Raw genomic sequence first — 27,069 nt, forward strand, 5'->3', positions numbered from 1 at the left:
CATCCCAGAGTCCTCCCAAGTTGGCCACTTGCTTCTTTGAAATAGGTAGGTTTCAAAACAGGGCAAAACCACATCTTATCTCTTGTGCTGACAGCCTCTAAGTCTCTTTTAATTTATTACCAGATATTTTCACAATTGTTTTGAAATAATAAACTCCTGTTCTTTGTGATTTGTAACTCCAAAATATTTGAGCCACTTTTCTACTTCAAAATTGGAGGAAAAAAATAGTTAACAATTTGGTTTTGTCACATTTCACTTTAAATCCAGAGCATGTCCCAAACATCTTAAACCCCCCCCCCAGAGCCTTCAGTGAGTCCAGTGGGCTTTGTGTCATTATCATAAGATCATCTGCATAAGCTAGCTCTCATCTTATACTGTTCTTTTTTTAAAACACACCCCATAGATTCAGTCTTTTAGCCTAATAGCTCTCACTACAGTTTCCAGTGTCAAAATAAACAGTAAAGGTGAGAGAAGAAACTCTTTTGTATTTCATTTGATTTCATTGCATTATCATTTACTAGGATCTGGGCCCTTTTCACTGTCTTTATTCCCCGAATAATATTTTAACCAACAACCATTCTCTCCAATACTAGAAATAAATACTTTCAAGAAATATTACCAAACACTTTCTCTGCACCCAAACTAATAAAAACAGCCTTTTTGTCATTATAATGTTCCAAAAAGTCTGTAATATTGAGAACAGTTCTTGCATTATTCCTCCCTCCCCCCTGCCGCAAAAAAAACACACCACTCTGTGATCTTCATGGATATTCTGAGCTATGCGTCTTCTCATTTATAGAAGATCTTATAAGATATATAAGTAAATATCTTATAATTATTATTTAGTAGTGGCATAGGACTACAATTCTTTGTTAATGTCTCATTTATATTTTCTTTCTGGAGAACAGGAGAGATCCCAGAAGACTGGAGGAGGGCAAACGTTGTCCCCATCTTCAAAAAGGGGAAGAAAGAGGAGCCCAACAATTATCGTCCAGTTAGTCTGACATCAATCCCAGGAAAGATTCTGGAGCAGATCATTAAACAGAGAGTCTGTGAACACCTAGAAGGCAATGCCATAATCACAAAAAGTCAACATGGGTTTCAGAGAAACAAGTCATGCCAGACAAACCTAATCTCTTTCTTTGATAAAATTACCAGCTTGGTAGATGAAGGGAATGCTGTGGATATAGTATATCTTGATTTCAGTAAGGCCTTTGACAAAGTTCCCCATGACATTCTTGCAAACAAGCTTGTAAAATGTGGGCTGGACAAGGCAACTGTTAAGTGGATTTGTAATTGGTTGACCGGCCGAACCCAAAGGGTGCTCAACAATGGCACTTTTTTCATCCTGGAGAGAAGTAACCGGTGGGGTCCCACAGGGCTCTGTCCTTGGCCCAGTACTGTTCAACATCTTTATCAATGACTTGGAGGAAAAAATTGGGGGAATACTTATCAAATTTGCAGAGGACACTAAATTAGGAGGAATAGCTAATACTCCAGAGGACAAGATCAAAATTCAAAATGACCTGAATAGACTAGAAAGCTGGGCCAGAGCTAACAGAATGAACTTCAACAGGGAGAAATGTAAGGTACTGCACTTAGGGCGAAAAAATGAAATGCACAGATATAGGATGGGAGACACCTGGCTTAAGGAGACAACATGTGAAAGGGATCTAGGAGTCCAAGTAGACCACAAGCTGAACATGAGTCAACAGTGCGATGCGGCAGCTAACAAGGCCAATGCGATTTTAGGCTGCATCAATAGAAGTATCGTATCTAGATCCAGGGAAGTAATAGTGCCACTATATTCTGCTCTGGTCAGGCCCCACCTGGAATATTGTGTCCAGTTCTGGGCACCACAATTCAAAAAGGACATTGAGAAACTGGAGCGTGTCCAAAGGAGGGCGACTAAAATGGTGAAAGGTCTGGAAACCTTGCCCTATGAGGAACGACTCAGGGAGCTGGGGATGTTTAGCCTGGAGAAGAGAAGGTTAAGAGGTGATATGATAGCCCTATTTAAATACTTGAAGGGATGTCATATTGAGGAGGGAGCAAGCTTGTTTTCTGCTGCTCCAGAGACTAGGACCCGGAGCAATGGATGCAAGCTGCAGGAAAAGAGATTCCACCTCAACATTAGGAGGAATTTCCTGACAGTAAGGGCTGTTCGACAGTGGAACACACTTCCTCGGAGTGTAGTGGAGTCTCCCTCCTTGGAGGTCTTCAAACAGAGGCTGGATGGCCATCTGTCGGCGATGCTTTGATCTGGATTTCCTGCATGGCAGGGGGTTGGACTGGATGGCCCTTGCGGTCTCTTCCAACTCTATGATTCTATGACTCTAATATAGACATTTGTCCAAGAAGCCGCTGGCATCTGCCCTTTTTCTAATAATACATTATACACAATTTTAAATGGATGAAGTACAGTTGTCCCTCCCGATTTGCAGACCTGGAGTCCACGGTCTCATCCATTCACGGATGGCAAGCAGGAAGAAACAAAATGGTGTGTGTGTCTGAGGCATGCACACAGCAGCACACATGGAAGCGCACCGCCACTGAAACCAACAGCGACTCCGATATTGGCATTTTCCTGGATTTGTGGGGGAGGGGTCTGGAATCAGGAGGGATGGCTGTAGTTCATTTTCAAATTTACTGTATGCTGCCAGTGGTCCATCTGGGCCTGGTGCTTTTTCAGATTTAATATTTTTAATAGCTTCAATATGTTTCATAGTTGTTACAGGCCCATTAAGGCCTGGCTTTTATTCTAAGCATAATTTGTCCAAATGGCATTTACTGAAATTGTCTTCCATATTTATTTTTTCTCATTGTTCCCTGCATATAAATCTCTGTAATATTCTCTAAGACTTTTAATATTTTCAAATTATTCATTAGAAACTCCTCTATGATTATGTCTCTGGAACTCAGGATTTGATTCCCTACTTGGCTATGGAAACTCATTGGGTGACTTCAGGTGAATCACAACTTCTCAGCCCCAGAAAACCATGTGACAGCCTTAGTCAGCAATGATTCAAAGTCAGAAATAACATGAAGGCACACAATACGAAATCTCCCTTCATCTTTTTTTAATACTTTTACTAGAACATTTATCTTTATTAAACTCAACAATTCCCTTCCAATTGCCCATGCTTAGGGTTGCCATCCCGGGGGACCTCAAAACTGGGAAAAAATGTAGGACAAGGCTTAAAATGTAGGACATTTTTTTAAAATTTCCTCGCCAGGAAATTAACCAAAAAAAAAGGTCCTACATTTTTAAACCTTCTCCAAGGCCTCGCTGGGCCTGGGAGACAGCCTCTCCCAAGCCCCTCGAGGACTCTAGGGCCCCGCTGGGGCCTGGGAGACTCTGTAGGCAAGAGGTGCACCATGTTAAGAACTGCATTAAGCAAACTTAGGCTGCTGCACACTGCTTTCACTCTCATCACTCCATCCTATGGAATCCTGGGATTTGTAGTTTGTTGTGGTGCCAGGGCTGGGCTTTGAAATCTCAGACATAAGAGAGGCAAAAGGCTTGGGCTGCATCTACACTGGAGAAATCATCTGGTTTGAGACCACTTTAACTGCCTCAGCTGAATGCTATGGAATTCTGGGAATGGTGGTCTGTTCCAGCACCACAGCAGAATGGCAGTTAAACCCCTGGAAAGCTATCTGACCAAGGTGACCAGTGCCCTCACCCCAAAATGTAGGGCACCCAAGCAAAAAATGTAGGACATGGCCAAAAATAAAAGCTAAAAACACCCATGTAATTATAAATCCATGCTTCTTAGCCATGATCCAAATGGAGGACATATCCTGGAAAAGGAGGAGAATGCCTGGTCACCTTGTCTCTGGTCTAAAATACACTGTAGAAATAAAACAATGCTGGGCTGAAATGCCCAGGGTTCCTCACCAAAGCTGCATCCACACTGAGGAAATAATCCAGTTTGAGAGTGACTTAACTGTCCTGGGTTAGTGCTGGAGAATGCTGGGAATTGTAGTACACTGTGGCCCCAGAACTATCTCTGACAGGGAGTCCCATAACTCTCCAAACTTAGTTGAACTGCAGTGCCCAGAATTCCTCCCCAGGTGCATCCACACTGAGGAAATGGTCCAGTTTGAGACTGCTTAGTGCTGGGGAATCCTGGGAATTGTAGTTTATTGTGGCACCAGAGCTCTCTGACAGAGAAGGCCAAATGCCTCAGACACCAGAATTCCAGAGCATTGAGCTTTAGCAGTTAAAGGGGTCTCAAAGTGCAGAGAGGGGGGAGAGAGAAAAGCCTGGGAGTGTGAATGAGCTTGGCTGTGGGGCTGCTCCAAGAGGAAGAGGAGGAGTAGGCGGAGGGAGGGAGGGAGCGAGCCAAGGGAAGTGCCAGGACCATCCGGAGCAGCCTCCTCTCTTCCACCGCTCTGCCCTCTGTGGACTATTCAGCCTCCTTTTGTCAAAAGAGCTCTGGTGCCACAAGAAACTACACTTCCCAGAATCCTATAGCACTGAGCCATGGATGTTTAAGGGGGGAGTCAAACTATTTCTGCAGCCTTTGCTACCCCAAAGTGCTTCCTATTTACAAGCAAGGCAAAAGTTCTTCCTTTACCAAGCCATTGAAAACCAACCCAAGCGGAGGAGGGCTGATTGCTTCTTTCCCATTGGTCAGCTTCGGGATAAATTTGCATATTACAATTAAAGGGGTTTAGGGCCTCAAAAACGATCCTGTGATAAAGAATTACAAGAATACTGATGCGGTTTACATTTAAAAGATGAGGCAATTAAACTCTCAGTGAAACATGAACGATTTATGGCCTTTTTTTCTTTGCTCACTGTAACCTGGAAAGTAAGGCTTCCTGAGGGTATACACTGCTCCCTCGGGTTACGAAATTAATTCGTTCCGCGGCCGCTTTCGTAACCCGAAAAGCCTTCGTAAGCCGAATTGCCATAGGCGCTAATGGGGAAAAGCCGCGTTTCGTGCGAAAAAGCGCCGAAAAGCACCAAAATTTTTTACATAACCCGAAAAACATTAGTAACCCGGAACAATTATTTTCAATGGGATTTTTTCGTATCCCGGAAATTTCGTAACCTGGGTATTTCGTATCCCGAGGTACCACTGTATATACCAAGTGGGCTCACTTGGTATATAATAGCTCTGAGTGGCAGATGTTTTAAAGAGCTGCTCTCTAGGCTACGCCAGTGCGCCAGGTGGGGAGAGTGGCGCACAGCCGTGCGCGGAGGAGCGGACCCCGAACCGGGAACAAGGCGTGGGGGGCCCCCAAACCGGGCCGTGACCGTGAGGGGCCCCCCAAAAGAGTGATTGTCACGGGGGCCGCCGGGTTATGGCATCCCTACCCATGCTAATAAGATTTTTGAACTCTAGGTCTGAGGCCTTTCTTAACATCTTAACAGATTTTCTTCTCTTATGCTGACTTCTCATAATTGGAGTTTTTGTAGCTTTGGAAGGAAGTGTACTTCATCTTCAGAAGCACCAGAAACAATCTGAAGGATTAGATTTAGGCTTTGTCTGAATATGATGTATTGTAACACTGCATTTTCTAAGCCTAAATGAACAAACCTGAGGAACACCATGGCAGACTGTATTGAAATCTGCTAAGCAATCCTGGAGAACCAATAGATGTCTGAGTAGGAGGGAAATGAGAATGTACGAACTGATTCTCCATTAATTCATCATTAGCTACTGCAGCTCTCTTTGCAATCAGAAGAGGAAATGCTATCCCTTTCACACTGTAGCTGCCCCTCTCTTTGCAAAGAGAGCTTATACTGTGCTTACAATGTAATTTGTTCTCACAGCAGTTGAATTCAAGATGGCTACTGCTGGAGTGTGACTGTAACACCCATTATCACTATCCTGACTGGGGATTATGGGAGCCCTGGTGGCGCAGTGGTTAAATGCCTGTACTGCAGCCATTCACTCGAAACCACAAGGTTGCGAGTTCAAGACCAGCAAAAGGGCCCAAGCTCGACTCAGGCTTGCATCCTTCCGAGGTCGCTAAAATGAGTACCCAGACTGTTGGGGGCAAATTAGCTTACTTGCTAATTAGCTTACTTGCTGTTCACCGCTATGATCTTTGGAATAGCGGTATATAAATAAAACAAATTATTATTATTATTATTAGTAATCCAAAACAGAGAGTTTCCTAAACTCTGTGAATGACAAGTGATTCTTTGCAAAGATATCTGCAGCAGTTGAAGACCTATCCGTATATGTGTGTATATAATATTAGGACTCGGTGGTAATTTCTACTCCTTCCCCTCAAGGAGTGTTACAGTCCTATGTAATGGGAGCATCTACTGAATTCAATATAATTTATTTCCAAGTAAATATGGATGGGGTTGGGCCATAAGACTCTACTATACTGCATGTATGATGAGTGAGTCAGGAGAGGCATTCACCAGAAAACAAAACAAAACAAAAACAACCACCGCCAACAACTGGCTGCAGGGCTCTAGTCAAATGTTATTGCTTTGAAGTTATGAGAAAGATTGAAAATCTAAAGTCAACAGCTGTGCACACCTCATTAGGACCTAGCTATGTGGGAAGGCCAAGCTACTGCTTCCTGGTCAAGCGTGCTTACCCACTGGAAAGGGGCTTCAGGAAGGTAAGATAAAAGACCCTTTCAAAGTGGAAGTGCACAGTGACATTTTTATGAGCACCAGTCAAGGAAGGTTCCAAACACCAAACAGTTCACAGCCATTACATAGCCTATTTAACCAAGAAAAATGAAGGCCAGGTACAAGGAGCTTAACAATCATATTCTTCAAGGGGTTAGGGGTTGGCTGAATGGCAGAATGTGTGTGTTGTGGCTCTTAGGAGAATATTACACTGTGCTAAATTTTCCTGTGTTTCCTTTGGAATTTAGCTTTGATACGTTAAGAGTTTAGTAAGTGTATCTTCCTTCAAAAATGCCCAGGGAAAAAAGAATAATCAGGATAACAGGATTGGGTCCTGTGATATGGCCCCAAAGAATTTGAATAATATCTTGCAGTACAATTGGATGAATATCTTCTAGCTTTGGGGGTTTAAAAAATGAAGATAGGTTAAAGGCTTCCACAATGCTTTTAAAGAGCACTGAACAGTTTGGCTACTGAACTTAACATACAGACACTGTGCACTAGGAACTGTAAAATAGAGCCAAAATAATAAAGATTTATCTGCACTATATGTACATGTATACACTATATTAAATTAGCCCCTTCTTCCATTAATTTCTGGATTTAATATTTAATTTCAGACTAAACAATAGGACTACAATGAAAAGCAATTTAATAATGTGGCAATGAAAATCGCTTCCCTGATGACTGCTGAATGAGTGACTACTGAGCATCCCCTTTAAGCAAGAACAAGAGTTTCAAAACTAAAGAAATGTTGTACAAAATAAGACTTTTTTCTTCTTTTTTTACTTTTAACTAGTGATAAATTCAGCAGCTTTAAAAAAAAATACAATGTTGCAGGCAGAAAATATATCCCTACCTTAAATTAACATTCCTTATTTAAATTAATACTAAAAAACCCTCAAATACATTGTAACCACCTCTGAAAGATACTCTTTTAAAATTGAATATACATTGTTAATAGACCACAGTAATAACAACTAATCTAAAAAAAATGTATCTAAACAGTACATCAAGGATCAACCTATTTTTCTAATACATTTTGAGAATCAGTCCATCTGAAACCTATGCGGGTCAATTTGCGTAAGAAAGTATTGTGTGAACTAGGTCTGTGTTTCCATTTACTGAAGCCAGTTGTCTTTATGTCAAAGTAGCAGTTGTGTTTCTGTCACTCTCAGTGGTTTATGAGAAGAAGGACTCCAAAGCAGCAACGCAAGAGTCCACAAATATGAATATCTATTATTAATATTAAGAATAACATTTTCCTATATATCTTTTAAATTTTTATTCTTCCAAACTTAGACAATTCTGTATGTTATTGTGTTACTACTTCCTCCTCTTCCTCTTCATGTACAAAGATATTAATTTCCATATTTGAAAATGCAGTATCAAAGCAATGCCTGAAAAGCTATGCAAATGTATTTTATCCACAAACAACTGGATAATACACCATCACTGTCTGCATCAGATTTCTGATCTATGTTCCTATAAAAGACACTTGTGTTGCCATTTCTGGATTCTAACATTCTAAAAATACAGAGACTCATTCTGAGTGTTATGAAAAGTTTCTGATAATGAAAAAGAAAAGAAAATACTAAAAAAACCCAAAACCTTGCAATCCATGTCAATGGCTCAAGAATCTCAAAAAGGAGATCCCAGCTAAATAGGAAGGAAGAACCTCATGATATACCTGTTTTGATAGTGCAGCAGACTACTTTGGAAGGTAATGGATTCTTCTCTGCAATATGTTTTAACAGACATCTTATCATATTTTAGAGATGCTTTATCATGGGGATTTCTGAACTGGCAGGTTAGATTAGAGGACACTTGAGGTCTATTCCACCTTTATAATGCTCTGATTCTGGCCTCAGTCTTATTGATAGTCTCCAATAGATTGCTGTGTGAATCAGTGATTGAATGATAAGTCAACATCCTCTATCTATCTATCTATCTATCTATCTATCTATCCTATCCTAATTCAGTTGGTTTACTCTAGTTAGGACTACCAATAGGCTCCAGGCCTATGATTTAACATAAGGGTTGAAAATGATGTGTGTGTGTGTGAGGGGGGGCATTTCTGTCTTTCACACATATTGGTGGGCTCAGTGCTACTAGAAATGATACCAGAGCACTTCTGTTTCAGTTTTGGCCAGTTTGTTTTTTGTCCAGTTTGTATGTGGGCCTGGACCTAGGTTTGGGGGGAAGTTGAAAAAATTGCCCAATTTTTTAAAACTGGGGAGAGGTATGGGAGATTTGAAGATTTCAGGGACTACTTGCTGGTCACATTGTCTTGAGTAACCTGATATGTAAGGATTTTTGTTTTGTTTTTTTAATGTTGTAGAAGTAGGTTTCAGTACCTCCAAGCAACATTACACCTCACACTGAAAGCAGCTTCTGAGCACTGGGCTGCTTGCCCATAACAAGTGATTAGGGGAAGGCTGAGGGCACTGAACAGTATCCAGCTGCAGTTCTATAGTGAGGAGAAGGAAACAGATATTGCCCCTCTGGTTCCTTCAACATACACTGTTTTTGTCTCCTGGCTGCAAGATTATTTCCTTCTGCAAGAAGCAGAAGGGATAGTCCAGATGAATGTGCAGGCAGGGCTTCATGTCATTCCTATGCAATGTAGATCCTCTGCCAATATGGGACACTGAACCAAGATATGCCTTTGAAATATTACTACCAGATATCTTAAAAACCTTTTGCGCATGATACCTGATTCATTGAAGAGTGTTATGTTTTGATGCTTATTGTTTTTATGATTCAAGAAGCGATCAAAATAACATCCTTTTAAAAAAAATGTCACTTTGATGGTTTGAATGATTTCCCTCTAAAAATAACTATTTCCTTTGTATTATTTTACAATGTAATTCGCCCATGTGGCAATATGATTAAGGATACAGCTGCTCCATACAGTTTGTAAATTAAGAACCTGAGCTATTTTTCCTCTAACGCTTATTTTGTAACTTGAGGAAGAAATTACAAGTGATTTTACTGGAAATATCAATTCAATTTTAGCAACTGAAATGTAGTTTGGGTACATGGAAGTTTTCATTTGGGTATCTTAACATATATACTTTTTAAAAAGATCTTTTTAAACTTCCTGGTGGCTTGAAAGTGGATCTGGTATCCTTTTCCAACCAAGTTCACGGCAGGAGTTCCCCTGTTGTTATAAATCATTTCACAGCTATCATGTGGATATACACATATCTCATGATTTAAGAGTTTGTATTAATACTGAGAGAATATCACTGCCCAGTAGAACCTGCTATTGCATTCTCCAGCTGCAAGATAGGAAGTCCTCTGGGTTCTGTAACTGTCTGAAAGAACCGTCAAATTTTACATAGTGTCTTTCTTCAGGGCCTTAAGCTAGAAAGCATCTGTCCCTAAAGAAAGATTTACTGAATGGGTTTGCCCTGCAATGTGTCTAAAAGCTAGAAGATAACATTTGTAGAATCTGGTAAAATGGGGTAGGTCTCTGCTACAGTTTCCATATTTTCTCAAGAAAGCTGGTGGTTTATTAAAATAACAATAAAGATAGGAATTTGATTTAAAAATGCAATAAACTAATCTAAACATGCTTGAAAGTTAGTGTATATAGAAGAGGAAAATCTGAACCTGCAGAAATGCAATGTGTTCCATACCCTTTGTCTTCAGATAAAGTAAATGATTTCAAATGTACAGTCATTGTACACTGAGCATGTCAGTTCTCAAATTATTTTTGGCTTTCCTCTTATCACTTTTGCCCCTCAATGTAGCCCAGTAGCTTGGTAGAGGTAGTTGCACTTAACCTGGTGGGCTTCTTATCAGAACTTGGGACATTTTTTTAAAAAGTTACATGCTAGATTTTTCTACATTGCTTTTTGAAAGTAATGTGTTTTTTCATTACTCATTACAGTAGAGTCTTGATTATCCAACCTTCGATTATCCAACATTCCGGATTATCCAACGTCGCTGCTCAGTGATTTCTTTACATTTTCAGAGGACTGAACTGTTTATACAGTACATATTGTACATCACAATGTTGATCAGTGATTTCTTTACATTTTTAGAGGACTGTTTATACACTACAGTGTTATTCCTATAACGTTACTGCAACGTTACTTTCACTGTTACTGCAATAAAACTTCAATACGTTTGCAATTCATAGTGATTTCAAGGCTTTTCTTGGACCCTCCGGATTATCCAACATTTTCGGCTATCCAACTATCAGCCCGCCCGTTTATGTTGAATAATCGCGACTCTACTGTACTTTGAGATAAGCATGACCTTTTAGTTACTAATGGCTGAACAGTTGATTGATTACTTCATGCAAACAATATTGTTATATCTTCATTACCTGAAAAAGTAGTGAATTACAGGGAGCATTGATATGATTAAGAGAAAGATTAACCCATCCACTTTTTCCTGGTGATCTGTGGCCATCCTTCCAGTTACCGTAGGTTAAGAAAAATTATTCTTAGCAGCTGCTCACCACATTCAAACTTTGCTCACCCCCCTCAAACGAAGTTATACTGAGTTAAGTCAATTTTTCTCCAGCAATAAAAGAGAAAAGGAGAAATGGTAAGAGGAAAAAGAAGTAGGAAAAGGGAAAGAGAGAAAAGATTGGGAAAGAAACACTGGAAAAAGTGTGTCACCTACCATGTTAAAAAGTTTATCAATCTGCATACCAAGTCCTTCTCCAGGTAAATGGACTGTGTATTAGTCCTTTTTCTCATAGAAGAGGGACAGTGGACTCCATTTGACTGTCATGTGTCTCCCTGTCCTATATTAAGTTGCATCAGAAATGTTAGGCTTTCTAGCCTATTCAGTTACATCTTTATTGTTTGTGTAGTTTGGGGGAAAGTTGTACAACTGCAGCATACATACAACCCCAGAAATGGCAAAACAAAGAAAAAGCCAAAGCCATCTTTTTATACACACAGACAGAGACACACAGACACAGATTCTGCTTCCAGTTCCTCTTTCTATTTGCTCTCTTCTTCATCATGTCTCCCAATCATAGCTCCATCTTTCACCCCACATCCCCAAATCTGTCTCTTCTTTCCTTCCAGCCTCAAGTTCTACTCTCTTAATCTTCTTCCTTACTCTCTTTATTCTACAACCTCCTCCAGGCTTCATTCCTCCCACCACCACTCTCAGTCTTTTAACTTCCAATCTTTTCACTCCATATTTTTCATATGGAACCGTGACTATCTGAATTTAAATAATGGAGGGATGACAATTGGTGAACATGTGGAGAGGGACTGATTGAAGGAGGATTGATTACATTTGGAGCACAATCTGGATTGGAATTGGGAAATTAATTGGATTACATCCCTGAGTTGTCATCAGTTTGCTCTTGGATCTGTGCTTTGACAGATTTTCAAAACTCCATTTTGATACATATGTTGCATGTTTTTAAGTGTGTGTATGTGTGTATGTGTGTATGAACGAATGTGAAAGGACTCATAAGCAAAACCTACTAGCCATTTTTATGCATAAGTGTAACTAAAGAGGCACTACTGATTGTCCCTCAACTTGAGCTGAGAAAGAATCTCTTACGGCCTCCAGAATCTTTTACTGAACATGAAGAGCAAAACCAAAAGAAAAAGGGAAAACAGGTATGTCTGCCTGACCAGCAACCTCCAGCATCTTGAAAAAGCATAGATCTATAAGTTTGACCACCAAAATGAAAATCTTAAGAAAAGTGGAGGGTGGTGAAAGAAAAAAGTAATCCCTGGACTTTCAAGTATCTTGTTCACTCACAAAAGGCTTACCTGACCTGGCAGTTTCATTTCACATATACACACCATTTAGTTTTGGGTAAAAGGTTTGCTGAAACATATTGAATTGTCTTCTTTTTTGTGGTAGAGGAACCTATCCTTATTCTTTCCATATTATTTCTACTCTGATACCAAATTTTCTGTTATAGTAGTAATGCCCAGGAATCCGTCTATTTATTTAACTGAGGTATACCTGTATTGAATCCTGCAATCATGCAGGGATCCCAGTGGTCTCCCATCAATATATCCATAATACACATGTTTTGTATTATCCCCTCTGTTGTAAGCCACCTGGATTCCCAGTGATTGGGCGGCATAATAATAATAATAATAATAATAATAATAATCTATTGGGTTTCAGCAATGCTGAATGTCAGATGTTTCAAAATATTCTGGCTGATGGCTACTTCCTCCATAAGTACTAGATATGAAGTTGGAATCTCTGCTTATGATGTGGTAAATAACTACTTTAAATGGGTGATTCAAACAGTCTCTGCTGGCATATCTTATAATATTATAGATGTATCTACACTGAAGAAATAATGCACTACTTTTAAGTGTGTAGCTCTATAATTTGAAAAACCTGGGATTTGTAATTTTAAGGTCTTTAGCCTTCTCTGTCAAAGAGTGCTGGTGCCTCAAAAAACTACAAATCCCAGAAATCTGTTGGATAGTGCCATGGCAGTTAAAGTGGTGTCACACTGAATTATTTCTACAGAGCAGGTACATCCTAAGACATAATGCCCAACAACACAGAAGCAATTTTTTAATGGTACCCATATTGCAAATAAATCAAATCTGCCTTATTTGAGGCCTCATCTCTCAAGAACAGCTTATGTTATATTTACGGATTCCATCTAAAATAAGCTATCTAATTGTCAGATACTGGTAAGTGTAAGTAGCAGACCTTGCAGGAAAGTCTTCTACAACCCCAAATACAAAATAGTTTAGTTGCTCTGTGCTTGCAAATTTCTGATTTCCGGGATTTCTGGCATTCTGCCTTCTGCCTTTTTGCACTTCCTGTCTAGAGTTTAGAGGAACCAAGGCTGTTGATCTAAAAACTGCAACAAACACTCTGGTAGTACTAGGCTTGTGTATGGCATCTCAAAGTTTGATTGCTGGATATATTTCTAACTCAGTCCATAAAGCCACATGGAAAAACCATCTGTGAGGATATTTTGAAGGAAACAGATGGAAAAGGAAGTGATTCCTCTCAATGTAGTATAAGATTTAAATTATCCTCCACGAACTTCCATGTGGTCCTTATGTTTATATTTTATCACTATTTCCTCAGACAGCTCTGATTAGGAAGCGTGAATGAGCTCATGTTCTTGTTAATTTTCAGCATGAACTATTTACCTTTCAAGACTATTTTGGTAGTACAGTACAAAACAAAAGAGAGTAATAAGGCTGACTAATAGCAAATGAACTATGGCAGCACTCTCATCACTGTGAAGCATTACATCTTTCTCAGGCTTATCCCTTTTTCAGCCACCAGAAAGTAGAGTTGCCAATCATTATATGGCTCAGATCCTGAGACTTAGAAGAAAAAGCCTTTGAGATCAAAGGGTGACATTTATTGGAGCCAGGCACACCTTGGTGATTAAAAAAGAAATGATGCTTCAAGGCTTTCATTCAATCTGATCTTCATTGCAGAATTTGCCTCCTTTCTTATGCTTTTCCAAATCTATGCTCTAAAAGAGAGACAGAGTGTCTGTCTCTATCAGAGTTCAAAAATGGTGACACTTAAAGATACCAAAAAGGTGGCATGCATACTATTGGATTCCTAGGGTCTTCCATTATGTTTAGCCTAATTAATAATTATAGTCAATTTAAATTTATCTGTAGTATCATCTTCAGTTACTAGGTACTAAACTAAATCAATATAAATGTGTCTAGAGTCTACAGTACTATCTTTAGTCAATAGATGAGCTCCCTAATCAGAATAGAGCTACTGTTCAGGACAATGGGTTATATTCAAAATCATTATGTAAGAAGCTAGCTTCTAAGTGCCTAGAGTTTCAAGAATAGTAGCAGCAGGGAATAGTAGTAAAAATGGTCCCCTGAGCCTCTTTGGGCCAGCTTTTTCTCCCAATGGAACAAATTTCAAAGCCAACCTTCCCATCATAGTGCCACAGTCCTATTTATTTATTTAATTTATGATCCCACTTTTATCACTCCACATCACAGTCACGTTACCTCTGCTACCTACTGCTGCAGCTTCCTCCTACACAGGTGTAATTATGCCAGCCAGTAGAATTGTGTGGTCAAACAGATGGCTACATTGAAATGGCTACATTTATAACAGCTGAGACATCAGAAAAACTATACAAGACTAGTAGGTGAAAAGGTATGGATACTGGAAAACTACATTAGTGAGTGGGTTGGAAAGATCAATGTATATGTGGGAACTATAGATGGCAGTGTTTTTATAAAAAACAAAACAAAAACCGGCCCTTAAATGTTTTTGTCTCCATTCTGAGGAATAAGGGTGCAGTAGGGATGAGTGGAGAAATATCTTTGATTATGTGACTTCAAGTCATCTGCCAATTTATAGTGACTGCCTGAATTTCATAGGGTATTCTTGGTCAAGGAACACTCAGGGGTGGTTTGTCATTACTCTCCTCTGAAATATAGCCTACAGCACCTGGTATTCTTTGGCAGTTTCCTATCCAAGTACAGTACTAACAAGGGCTGACCCTGCTTATGTTCCAAGATGACAAGAAATTTGGTGCCTTCCGAGTATTTGACAGAGAAATGGCCTATTCTTTTCCTATTTGCTCATTAACCTGATCTTTAAGACCGTGGATGCTAAATCTCTAAAGCTTTGGTTAGATCCTGCTGTCATTGGTAAGCCTGACCAAAGAGAAACTGCTAATTAAACATTAAAATTTTTAGATCATGCTCTGTATCCAAGGGTCACAAAGCAAAGTAAAAGAAAATAAGTAATAAAATTTATTCGGTCACTGACCAGTATAAAAACAAAACCACACAAGCAACGTCAATATAACAATAACGTAAAAGAAAATAAAACAGTTTTCAATATCAAAGAGTACACTATATCAAAATCCCATAACATAGACAGGCTCTGATTCATAATATATGGTGATGAGCTAAATTTTAACTTGCTGCTGAAATTAGATTAATATTAAATTTGCAAGTGATTGTTCTGTCTTCCATAAAATGGCACTACCATTTATGGCCAGTCATAAAATGGCCTCCCTCCATCATTACTTACATAGTTGTTTAAAAATTTTAGCAGCTTGCTTTTAGGAGATGTGGCAAGCTGAAACCTGTGAGCTATTGCCAGGAATGTTTTGTTTGGGAGTAGTGGATGGAAAATAGCACTTGTAGTCAGCAGACCACCAAGGCCCTGCTGATATCTTATAGACAGGGAGGAATGAAGGGCTCAAGTAGTAATCTGTAAAGTTGCCTGGCAAACATAATTGGAGACAACTTCCTAGAGTCTTCTAAAAATGCATTCATTGATTGATTTTAACATTAACAAGCTAATAAACAAAATAATTATGATACACATTCGAAAATACATTGAAAGAGTACTTTAAAGAATAAAAAGAGATAATGAATAGTGAAAGAAAAAAGAGGAGACAAAAAAGAGGGGAAGGAGATAAAGTTAAGAGGCAATAGGTTTCTGATGCCTCCATTCCTAACTGTGGTGATAAACTAGTAGTGGAAGAGATGATATTATTCTATTTTCATAGATCCAACTGTCTAATCCCACTGGATTACTAACAACTATAACCAGAGATTATTACATCATTAGGTTTCTTGTTGCCCAAAAAGGCGTTTAACAGTTTCCAGTCTTTCAATTGGCTAATCATTTACAATCCATATTAATTTGATGTTTTTGGCTAACTCAGCAATATTAACAGTCCATGCTTCCATTGATGGTGCTTTATCTCATTTGAAAGTTTGAGCAAACAGCAATCTTGCTGGCTCTGTGGCATACTGAAGATGCAATACATATCTGTTGTGCAGTTTGTTATCCATAATACCTAGCAAAAATATTTATGGTAACACTGCAAAATCTTCTTTTAATTTTTTTAAAATTAATGTATAGATCATAGACCAATTGTTTTTGCCTTCTTGCAAGTCCACCACATAGGAAAAAAGGAGCCTTCCTTATCTTGACATCTCCAATATTGTTTTGAAACATTTTTTGTCTTTTTTGACAACTTGTTTGGAGTTAGATATCATCTATACATAATTTTATGCAAATGTTGTTTTAAATTACTACACAGAGTAAATGTTGTTATATTTAGATTACATTTTCCCCATATATCTTTTTGAACATTATGCTCAAAATTTTGGACCCATCTTATAAGTTTACCAACTCTTTTACAGGTTCATTTTCCATTTCTAATTTCAAAAGCCATTTACAGTTGTCCCTTCTGATTTGCAAGAGATCCGTTCCGTCCCACTCCCCGCCCTGAATTGGGAAAATCACCAATATTGGAGCCTCATTGGTGGGTGCTCCCATGTGTTGCGCTGCACGCGCATCTCAAACACGCATGCCATTATGTCCCTCCTGGCTTGCCATCTGCAAAAGACCGAGGGATGTGAACCACAAGACTGTGAATCAGGAAGGACGACTGTATACACTTTTAAATTACATGTTCATCATCTTTCTACCGCAATAAATAAAATCCATTTTCTTCAGCCTCTATTACTATATGTCTTTTATCTTGGTCAAATCTGTCCTGAGTTTGCATGTAGGCAAACCAATTAAGAAAGCAGACACCTGGGACATTTTGATTTGAAACTCCAGGTATGTTGCTCATAAAGCAAAAGGTTGTTATAAAACAACCATCTCACATTTTGAATCCAACTTCGTAGATTCTGAAGGGAACTTCCTGTTCCTAGCTCTCCACAATTTCTTTTTCTTTGCGCTTTACAGTACAGGTTTCAGTGAATATAAACATGTCACCCTCTTTATAAAATTGTGGGGCTTACTCTTCCCCCTTGACTTCAAGCCTCTGACTACCACATCATCAGTGGGAATGAGGCACAGGACTGTTGATAGTCCTGGTTTCCATCCAGGCTTGTTTTATTCGCACTAAACTCCATAACTTTCTAATCAGCTGTGCTGGCACAACAGTTTTCAGATAACAGTCTCTGCAGAGTGTTTCCTCCCCTGATATTTGCAGATTACTGAATCAGTGGCATTCTTACAGTCCCTGCCCCAAAGAAGGTTTTAGGATGGAATCTGTTCTCTAACCTACAACTAGATGCAAGGTGTCAGTGTTCTTACTGTTTAATCTCCTTTGTTTAATTTTAATCTGGGAGGGCATGCTTAGAGTATTCCTCTTGTTTTCATTTTCAATACACCACAACTAAGGGTTCTGCAGCTATAACAGCCTGCCTTCTGTGACATCACAGCATCTCAGTTAATGGGCAGGAAACCCTTGAATGTTGATAGGCAATATAAAGATTCCCCACCCCCACTTCTTAGAGTTTATCCTTTTTTGTGACTCCTCTTATTCCCCAATTGACAATGACAATAATATTAAAAATGTATTGTTGTACTCCATTGTAAATTAATCTGGAGCAACTACCATGGTTCTGCAACAAAATAAACCTTTTAACAAGCAAAAGGTATTAATAAACATCTGCTCTGTTGAGATTTAATGTGCTTGCTGAAATGGACTGTAGTCCACAAAAGATATTTGTCATGATAGAAATCAGACTTGGCTTCTAATCTGAATAAATATATATTTATTATTTCCCTAGAATTAAAAAACAAAAACAAATTTTCAGTTCATTACATACTCGTGTCATAGGCAGATTAGTATTACCTGTATGCAGAATCAAATGAATTTTAACATACAACAAAGAATGTACACATACACTTACCTGAGTTGGTTTCTTCTGAACCTCCTGCTGTGGCTGCAAAAAAGAAAAGAGGTGAAATTTAGATAATTTATCTGAAAGGATATTGTTCTACTTTCTGGTGTCAAATAGAATATAGGAAAAAGACTTGGCCTCTTTTGCTAGTACTACATTTTTGTTTAAAACTACATGGTTGTATACTTCCATTGTGTAAAAGACATTAATCAGTTATGGGTAACATCACATTGCTGAAGTCCACATCAACAACATAGCTGGGAAGTCAGATATCATTTACAGATTCTTCATATTTAGTGTAACTTAACAAGACACAATGCATGAGATTAATATATGATAGACATTTCTTGTTGTTGTGTGCCTTCAAGTCATTTCTGATTTATGGAGACTCTATCATAGGGTTTTCTACTATTGGGGAATATTTTTTTTCAAATAGTCTTTATTATTATTTCACACATAAAGAAAACAATACACAAACAATATTAATACACATACCATTCAGTATTCGTAATCCTTTTTAAAATAATAGTTGTCTTCTTGTCTTCTTGACCCAAACTAGCACTCCCTTGTGTTCTTGTGGTGTACAATCGATCACTTCTCTTACTAAATAGTCTGCCCAAGCTCTTACATCATGTTACCCATTCTAACCAACAAAAATATAGTATTCCTTTACACAACCGGAAAATATCTTATTAATGTTAACACAGTTTCTTTCTAACTCTTCCTCGCACTATCCCTAATTACGTAACATCGTAAGATTTGGTTCCTTCCCCCTAATGCTTTTGCTAAAACAGGAGTCTCGCCGTTTTGTTCATCTGTTGGGGAATATTGGCACAGCAGATTTTCAGACAGCTCTGTTGCTGTTTACAGAATTCTAGTAACAGTTGAGTAATGCTGTACAGAACCCTAAAATGATATACTGTGCAGCTAATAGGATGTTTTTGACACCATTTAGTTTTATTTACATTACCCCATCCTCTGTATCTTGTATGCTACTTGAATTTGGAAGTTTGGTGTGGATTAGTATTTTTAAAAATATATTTGTAGCAAATTTTATTTTCACTTTAACAAGATGAAGACTAACTTGGAAGCTTTCAGTCACCACATAAGAAGCTTACAAAAAGGTCAACTTATATATATGCCACCACAGATCAGGGAAGTTGAACTTCAGAACAGATTTTTGGGAACCATCCAGAATTCAAGTCCTTAGACATGCTACCAAAACACTACAGCTCCCATTACTCTGCCCTTATAATTCAAATGAAAAAGTGGACAGTTTGGATCTTTGAAAGGTTTCAGCACTACTAAAAAAGTAGTCTACTTCTTAATGCATAAAAGCACAACTCGGGACTCAGCAAACCAAATGCAGTTGACTAGCTATATATGGTATCCCACTCTCAGTAAGACCTCCATTTTTACTGACTGTTACTGCAAACTGAGTAGATATAGAACATCTAATAAGTAACAAATGCATGGCTGGGATGAGGGCTGGGGATGCAGCAGAGCTAGGTCACAAGTTAGCAGAGCTGCCATCAGCCTATTTTGACCCTGATCCTATACCTACACCACATCTCCTCTTACTGTCCTAGTTTTTAAAAATAAAAATTCAAAGCTATCTACAACATTTGTCCTTTTCTATTTGAAAATTTGTGACAACTGTGCCTACACAGCTGTGAGGGAAACAAATTCAGAAATTGATTTTCTTATCTATTACTTCACACGTTAAAAATGATTTCCATTTGGGCAGAATACTACCGCCATTCCTTAGCCACTCTTCCCTTCTTGCCAACTGAATTCATTCTTCACTTTCACATTCATGCTTGAACCCACTTTTAAAGCACATTATTTCACAGCACACTATCTTCACCAGTTCCATACTCTCTACAACCAGTTAAACTTTGCTTCCCTCAATTCCACTTTGGAAATGAAGAGTAGAGCTGCACTAATTCTGGATTGCTGTATTCAGCAAACACTAAATAACACTAAATAACCTATTTTGATAACTAAGCTACAGAACAGAACCCTGGGTGACTGCAGATGGCTTGCTTGGACATTATTACCATAGAATTTCCTGATGCAGAGAATATGCACCTTGTACTGAACTTTAAATTTATCTAAATCATAAGGCAGAATTGCCAACATAATTGCACCTTGTCAGTAGCAATAAACCTAGATCCAAAAATGACTGTTTTAAATCCAAGTACACTTCCAAGTATAGGGAAAAGCTATTCATGAGCATTAGTTCAACATCTATTAGGTTACAGTCAACTGGACACGAATTCCAAATTATTTCTCTGGATCTCAGAGGATGGGCCAGAATGTGTGCTATGTGACTATTACAACCAGTCAGAAAACTACTATCAGGAAATACCTGAGCTAGAACTAGGAGAACCTTCAGCTCTGTGTGCATCAGTCTCACCTGCTGAACTACAGAGCTGCATCTCCCATGGCAATGGTAGGCAACCTGCAGCCCTCAGCCAAATCCCATGCAACCCTGTACAGGTGATCTCTTCAGGCCTCTCCAAGAGCAAATTGCCCTTTCCACAGATTCCTACTAGGTGAGGAGGAAGAAAAGAAGATAGAGACAACAGATGGAAAAAAGAAATGCAGGGGAAAGTATTGGCAGAATGAGGGGGGGGGGGAGAGTAGGGCTTTTCTATGTTTGGCTTGGGTAGCATCCACTACTGTTTTCTTGTTGACTGGCTAAATGCAGACTGTAGCAAAAAAATGACCTCACAACCCTGTCCGAGGACAGTAAAGTACTCTCAAGTTCTTGACTGACCCCCTCCCCCACTTAAAATGGATGTTAGTCCTCCTAGGCTAGACAATGTGAACTAGACAATGTGACTGTTAGGTGGATTTGTAATTGGTTGACTAGTCAAACCCAAAGGGTGCTCAACAATAGGTCCCCTTCATCCTGGAGAGAAGTGACCAGTGGGGTGCCACAGGGTTCTGCCCTGGGCCCAGTGCTATTCAGTATCTTTATCAGTTACTTGGGTGAAAGAATAGAGGGCATGCTTATCAGATTTGCAGATGACACCAAATTAGGAAGAGTAGCTAATATCCCAGAGAACAGGATCAAAATTCAAGATGACTGTAATAGATTATAAAGCTAGGCCAAAGATAACAACATGAATTTCAACATGGAGAAATGTACGGTACTGCACTTAGGGCAGAAAAATGAAATGCATAGATATAGGATGGGGGACACTTGGATTAACGAGACTATGTGTGAAAAGGATCTAGCAGTTGAACATGAATCAGCAGTGTGATGCGGCAGCTAAAAAGGCCAATGCGATTTTAGGCTGCACCAACAGAAGTATAGTGTCTAGATCAAGGGAAGTAATAGTGCCACTCTATTCTGCTTTGGTCAGGCCTCACCTGGAATACTGTGTCTAGTTCTGGATACCACAATTCAAAAAAGTTGTTGACAAGTTGGAGAGTGTCCAGAGGAGGGTGACCAAAATGGTGAATGGTCTGGAAACCATAGCTTATGAGGAAAGACTTAGAGAGCTGGGTATGTTTAGCCTGGAGAAGAGATGGTTAAGAGGTGATATGATTGTCCTGTTTCAGTATTTGAAGGGGTGTCACATTGAGGATGGAGGAAGTTTGTGTTCTGCTGTTGCAGAGACTAGAATACGGAACAATGGATGCAAGCTACAGGAGAAGAGATTCCACCTTAATATTAGGAGGAATTTCCTGACAGTAAGAACTATTTGACAGTGGAACACACTCCCTTAGAGTGTGGTGGAGTCTCCTTCTTTGGAGGTCTTTAAACAGAGGCTTGTAGCCATCTGTCGAAGATTATTTGATTGTGATTTCCTGCATGGTAGGGGGATTGAACTGGATGGCTCTGTGGTCTCTTCCAACTCTATGATTCTAGGCAAGAAGGGGCATTACAGGTCTTGCTGTTTGGTCTGGGGCTATCTGAGTAACCATAGCTTTTCAGGCTACTATCTATGGCTCAGATCTGACAACAACAAATAACAATAAGAATCGTTATTGTTATTTATGTCCTGTTATTTTCCCAATCTAGGACTTAAGGCAGTTTACAAAGTTTAAAACAGATGCAGCTTTAAAATCTGTATAATCCAAAAACTGAAAACACAAGCTAACAATAGAATTAAAAGCAGTTGAAAGCAAGGCCACTAAAAAGGAAACAGCAAATAAACAGTATGGCACATTCTGAAAGGCTCCATTTCCCCCTGAGCAATCAGCCCTTAAAAGTGTTAAACTGCTTTGAAAGATTAGTAGGAAGGTGCCAGACTAACCTCTCTAGAAGATTTCAAACCACAGGCAGCTTCATAGGGGAGAATTTGGTCCTTTAGATAATCTGGATTTGAGCCACATAGGGCTTTATAAATCATCACTAACAGGAGTCTTATAAGGCTTTACAGGCCATCAGAGCAGCAGCTAGTGGAAGAGAGTTGTGAAGATGAAAGCATGAAGCACTAAGAGAGGATCACAACAATAACACACACAAACACTGGTGGATACTAGTATGGTAAGAAGACCTTCCATGCAGATAGGTAGACAGAATATGGTGAACATTTTCCAGTATTATGGTCCCTACATGTAATGCCAGTCTGCAGAAGTAGCGGTATTTTTATGGAAAGTTTTTTTTAGCCTCTTTTATGTGGGGTCTGTAATATTTGAATAGACTTTTAGTAGAAACTTTAACAAACACAGAATTTGTATATGGCAATAAACACATGGAGCAAGTCTTCACAGACATCAGCGAAGGAGACACTCCAGAATTGCGGAATAAATTCCAGCCCTGCCAAAAAAAGTTCTCATTCAAACAGAGCACTCATTCATAGCCACTCTCTAGCAGTTCAAGGAAAGCCCACACAATTCTTCCCCCACCCGAAAGCCACACCATGTTATATATCAAGTGCAAGATTCTCCATTGTTGTATGTTAACAGCTGCAGCTAAATCTTTCCTGCTTAAAAACTTAAAATCATTTGAGTCAGGCAGTTTTCCCTTAGAAAACCTGAAACCGCATAATTAATTTGGAAAGAGTACATTTTTGTTGTTGCTGTTCTTTCTGGATCAGTATGTTGATGGAAACGTGTACATTAGGGATCTTTCTGCAGTCTTACTCTTTTCAGGCTGCAATGATATGGTCAGGGAAATTTCAGAACTTTAGAAAGCTCCTCTTTTGGACTATAATTCCCAAAATCCACCAGCCACTAGGGCCAATGGTAGCAGGAGAATTGTGGGGGTTGTCTTGGAAAAAGCATTTCCAAACTCTGAAAAAGTGAGAGAGTGAGAGAAGGGAGGAAAAAAAGAAAGTGAAAGTGATTTGAAGAAATACAATCAAACTGTATTTAAGTTCACAAGTCAACACTTTTTAAATTGCAAACTGTAATCTAGCTGGCGAAGCTGCTATCAGCATTCTAGACAGCAAAAATCCTGAATGAGTAAGATTCATATAAACCTTGGTCTGCATCCAATCATTCAAAGCACAATGTTTTCCTTTTGCTTTTCTTATGAATGGCTGTAGTATTGTGCCCTCAGTTCAGTCAGACTCCTCTTCTACAGCCATTCATAAAAATAAAAACAAAACAAAACAAACACACACAAAAACTTTCTAGGTCCAGTCTGGAGCCACTGGGTGCCAGGGGCTGAGAAAACATACTGTCAGCTCCAACCCCAAACAGCATTGAAGTATTCAGGGATCTCTGCTTGGTGGTCTGTAAAGTATGAAGTGCTGTGTAGCAGGGCAGCTGGTAGAATTACTGTGACACATACTAGGCAGCTCGCCAGGGTTGGCCTCATTTCAGACATTGTCTTCCCTCTCATTGAAGTGTCAGGACCTAATTCATGGAAAATTTCGTGGGCTGGCAGCTGTTTTAGAAGATTTCATTGAGCTGCAGTGTGCAGGAGTCACATGAATGCAGGGTACTTGGCCAAGAAATTGGGGGATTTCTGAGCAGTAGAAAGCAGTCAGCTTAGAAGAATGTCTGTGGATTTGATGTGGTTTTGGAGTAAACATGTGTACAGGTGTAATCAGCAGGAAATAGGGTAGAAGGCTCACTAATGACTGAAATTATTTTTAAAAAGCAAGGACTTTGGAAATGCACAGTCCTGTGGCATGCAACAACATTCAAGTCAGGAAGGGTGACAAAAGTCTGACCAGCTCAGATTTGTAACAGATATACATGGGGAAAATGACCAGAGCTTGGAAAAGTAAAACATTTTCAACTACAATTCCCAGAATATCCAGATAGCATTTGTGGCCATGCTGACTGCAAGTTTCCTGGAGCAGTAGCCCCCAAAGTAACTTTTTCAGGGTTTGGAATTACCAAAATGTTACCTGCATAATCTCACAGTCTGTGGCCATGGCTTCAGATGTAGTCCAAAGAAAAAAAGTGTCCAAATTCTGAAATTACCCTTCCTTTGACTGATGATGTCAGGAAGACCAGTGCAACATTACTGAATCCTGAAGAAAATGTGCTAAAGATTTTTTTTAAACAAGTAAACAAGCAAAACAGTTAACCAAAAATCAGAGTTGGGGGGGGGGGGAGTCAAGAACCAAAACCAAAACCTTTTTTTGTTTAAACCAGTTTGTTTGCTTGTTTGTTTGTTGTTGTTTTGCATTAATGTTTTAATGAAAAGAAAATGAATCCTGCTTATTATATTAATATAATTATTTTATGTAATTATATATAAAGTTTGATCAACCATGTTTTAATGCTTTCCAACATTAACAATCCCAAGTTATTAGGCTTTGATATGATGCACATCTTTCAATAAAACACCAGTTTTTACTGCTTATTATTCCTATTAAATCTGAATATATGTATCTGAATATATAAACTGTTATAGTTAAAATATTTAAATTCAAATAGTCATTGTTGTTTCAGCAAGAGCAATTGAAAACAGTAATAATAGTCATGCTTAAAAAAAAGAATAATCAATTTAAAAAGCTATGAATGTTGTTTTTTGTTTTTTTAAGTCATTTGATTTAAACCAAACAATCCTGCCAAAAATGGATTTTTATATAATGATTAGGTGGAATGACACTCTGGGTTGGCAAAGGCTGAGGGCTCCATCCTGACTGCTTTGCATTTCCATGTATAAATTATGCAGAAATACAGAATTCTCAGGTATTTATTTGAGGAGAAGGTTAAAGTATTTGTGTGTGTGTAAAAGATATTTCCAGAACATTCCAGGACAAATGGGAAGTTCTTAAATAGGCAGATTTAAGAGAAGGAAGGGATATTGAGGGAATTGGGTGCAGGGGGAAATGGTACACTTTTGAAGAGAAAAAGAAAAGTGTGAACATGGAAAAGTGTGAAAAGTGTGAACCCTGCACCCAAACATTTTATGTGCTGACTGCTTCTGGCAGATCAGATACTGGAGGAGGCAAACCTTTTCCAGAATCTGGGCTGTTAATGAACACCATTTTTTACTGTGCTTAACATTCTAAATTGTAAGTACTCAAAGCATTTTATGCAATGTGACCTTTATAACTGACCAGTAAAGAAGGTCTATGCATGATAGAGATGAAAACCCAGGGTTCCTGCAAAGATTACTCAGCTCTAGAACATTCCAACTGTGGTGTTGTGCAGGGTGCAAGACACACTTGTGTGAAGCACAGAGACAACAAAGAAGAAAACATAACTTATGTCTGTCAGTACACCACATGAAACGGTCTGGATGCACCAAGTTTGGAGAGAGTGTTAGGAATGGTTGGAATATGTGCTGTGTGGTGTACACAAAATACAATTTAGCAGGGTCTTGTGGTGGGGGAGGATTCATCAATTATGTTTTAATTCATACTCAGCAGTGTGTTTGGAGGCTAATCAGGATAGGCATACTTTCTCCAGGGAAAATGAGGCTGTTGTGGAACATGAGAGATATATGAGCACCCAGACAGATAGTCCCTTATCTTCCAAACAGTGGCATCACTAGAGTTGTAATCCCCCAATGCAGTAATTCATGGTGTCCTCAACCTCCTCCCATACCACAGTGAGGTTTTTTGTAATAATGTTATTCATAAATCACAATTTTGGTATATCACTGAATGTAATGATAATAGTTGTGACATAGGCTGCATCTGCATTGCAAAAATAATCAGGTTGACACCACTTTAACTGCCATGGTTTCACCCTATGGAATTCTGGAAATTGCAGTTTGTTGTGGCATCAGAGCACTTCTGACAGAGAAGGCTAAATGTTTCACAAAAATAGACAAATCCCAGAATTCCATAGCATTGAGCCATGGCAGTTAAAGCGGTGTCAAACTGTATTATTTCTGCAATGCAAGTGCAGACATAATCAGCTAACAAAACTAAAATAATACCTTTAAATTACAATATCGTATGCACATCTTAAATGTATTTATATGTACATAGTTTCATGTAGTTAAAGTGAAAATTTGTTAAGATGTGATGTTTCAAAAGAAAAAATTTAAATATATTTAAATGCTTTAAAATGTTAATTTTTTTAAAACTATAGGCCTCATTCCCACTACCTTTTAAACCAGATTGTGAACCAGTTTGAACCCGTTCAAACAACCTTGGTTCCCACTTAATCCAAATCGCTGAAGCGATTCGGAGAGGGTGGCCACGCGCTAGACCCATTTAAAGCACGTCTTTTTGACATTGATTTTTTCCACTTCTTTTTCAATAAATCAAATCTGCACAAGTGTGAACCACATACTGATCAGAATCGATTCAAATTTCCCCTTTGGCCAGCTGGAACCGAATTATTTTGAATCAATTCATTTGTGAATGGGAACCACAAGTGGATTATTTTGGAGGCAAAAAATGCGATAGTGGCAAATGTAGTGGAACCATGTTCTGCTGTTGAATCGATCCA

General features: G+C 38.8%; 1 protein-coding gene across 1 annotated transcript in view; it reads right to left on the bottom strand.

Annotated features, from left to right (window-relative positions):
* HMGA2 (high mobility group AT-hook 2) overlaps positions 1-27,069 on the bottom strand; it is a 185,827-nt gene that overhangs the window by 10,340 nt on the left and 148,418 nt on the right. The window contains exon 4 of the mRNA XM_042469580.1: positions 18,250-18,282. Coding sequence (XP_042325514.1) covers positions 18,250-18,282 — 33 coding nt within the window. The remainder of the gene's footprint in view (positions 1-18,249; positions 18,283-27,069) is intronic.

Source organism: Sceloporus undulatus, chromosome 5 (genome assembly GCF_019175285.1).
Source record: "Sceloporus undulatus isolate JIND9_A2432 ecotype Alabama chromosome 5, SceUnd_v1.1, whole genome shotgun sequence".
NCBI lineage: Eukaryota > Metazoa > Chordata > Lepidosauria > Squamata > Phrynosomatidae > Sceloporus > Sceloporus undulatus.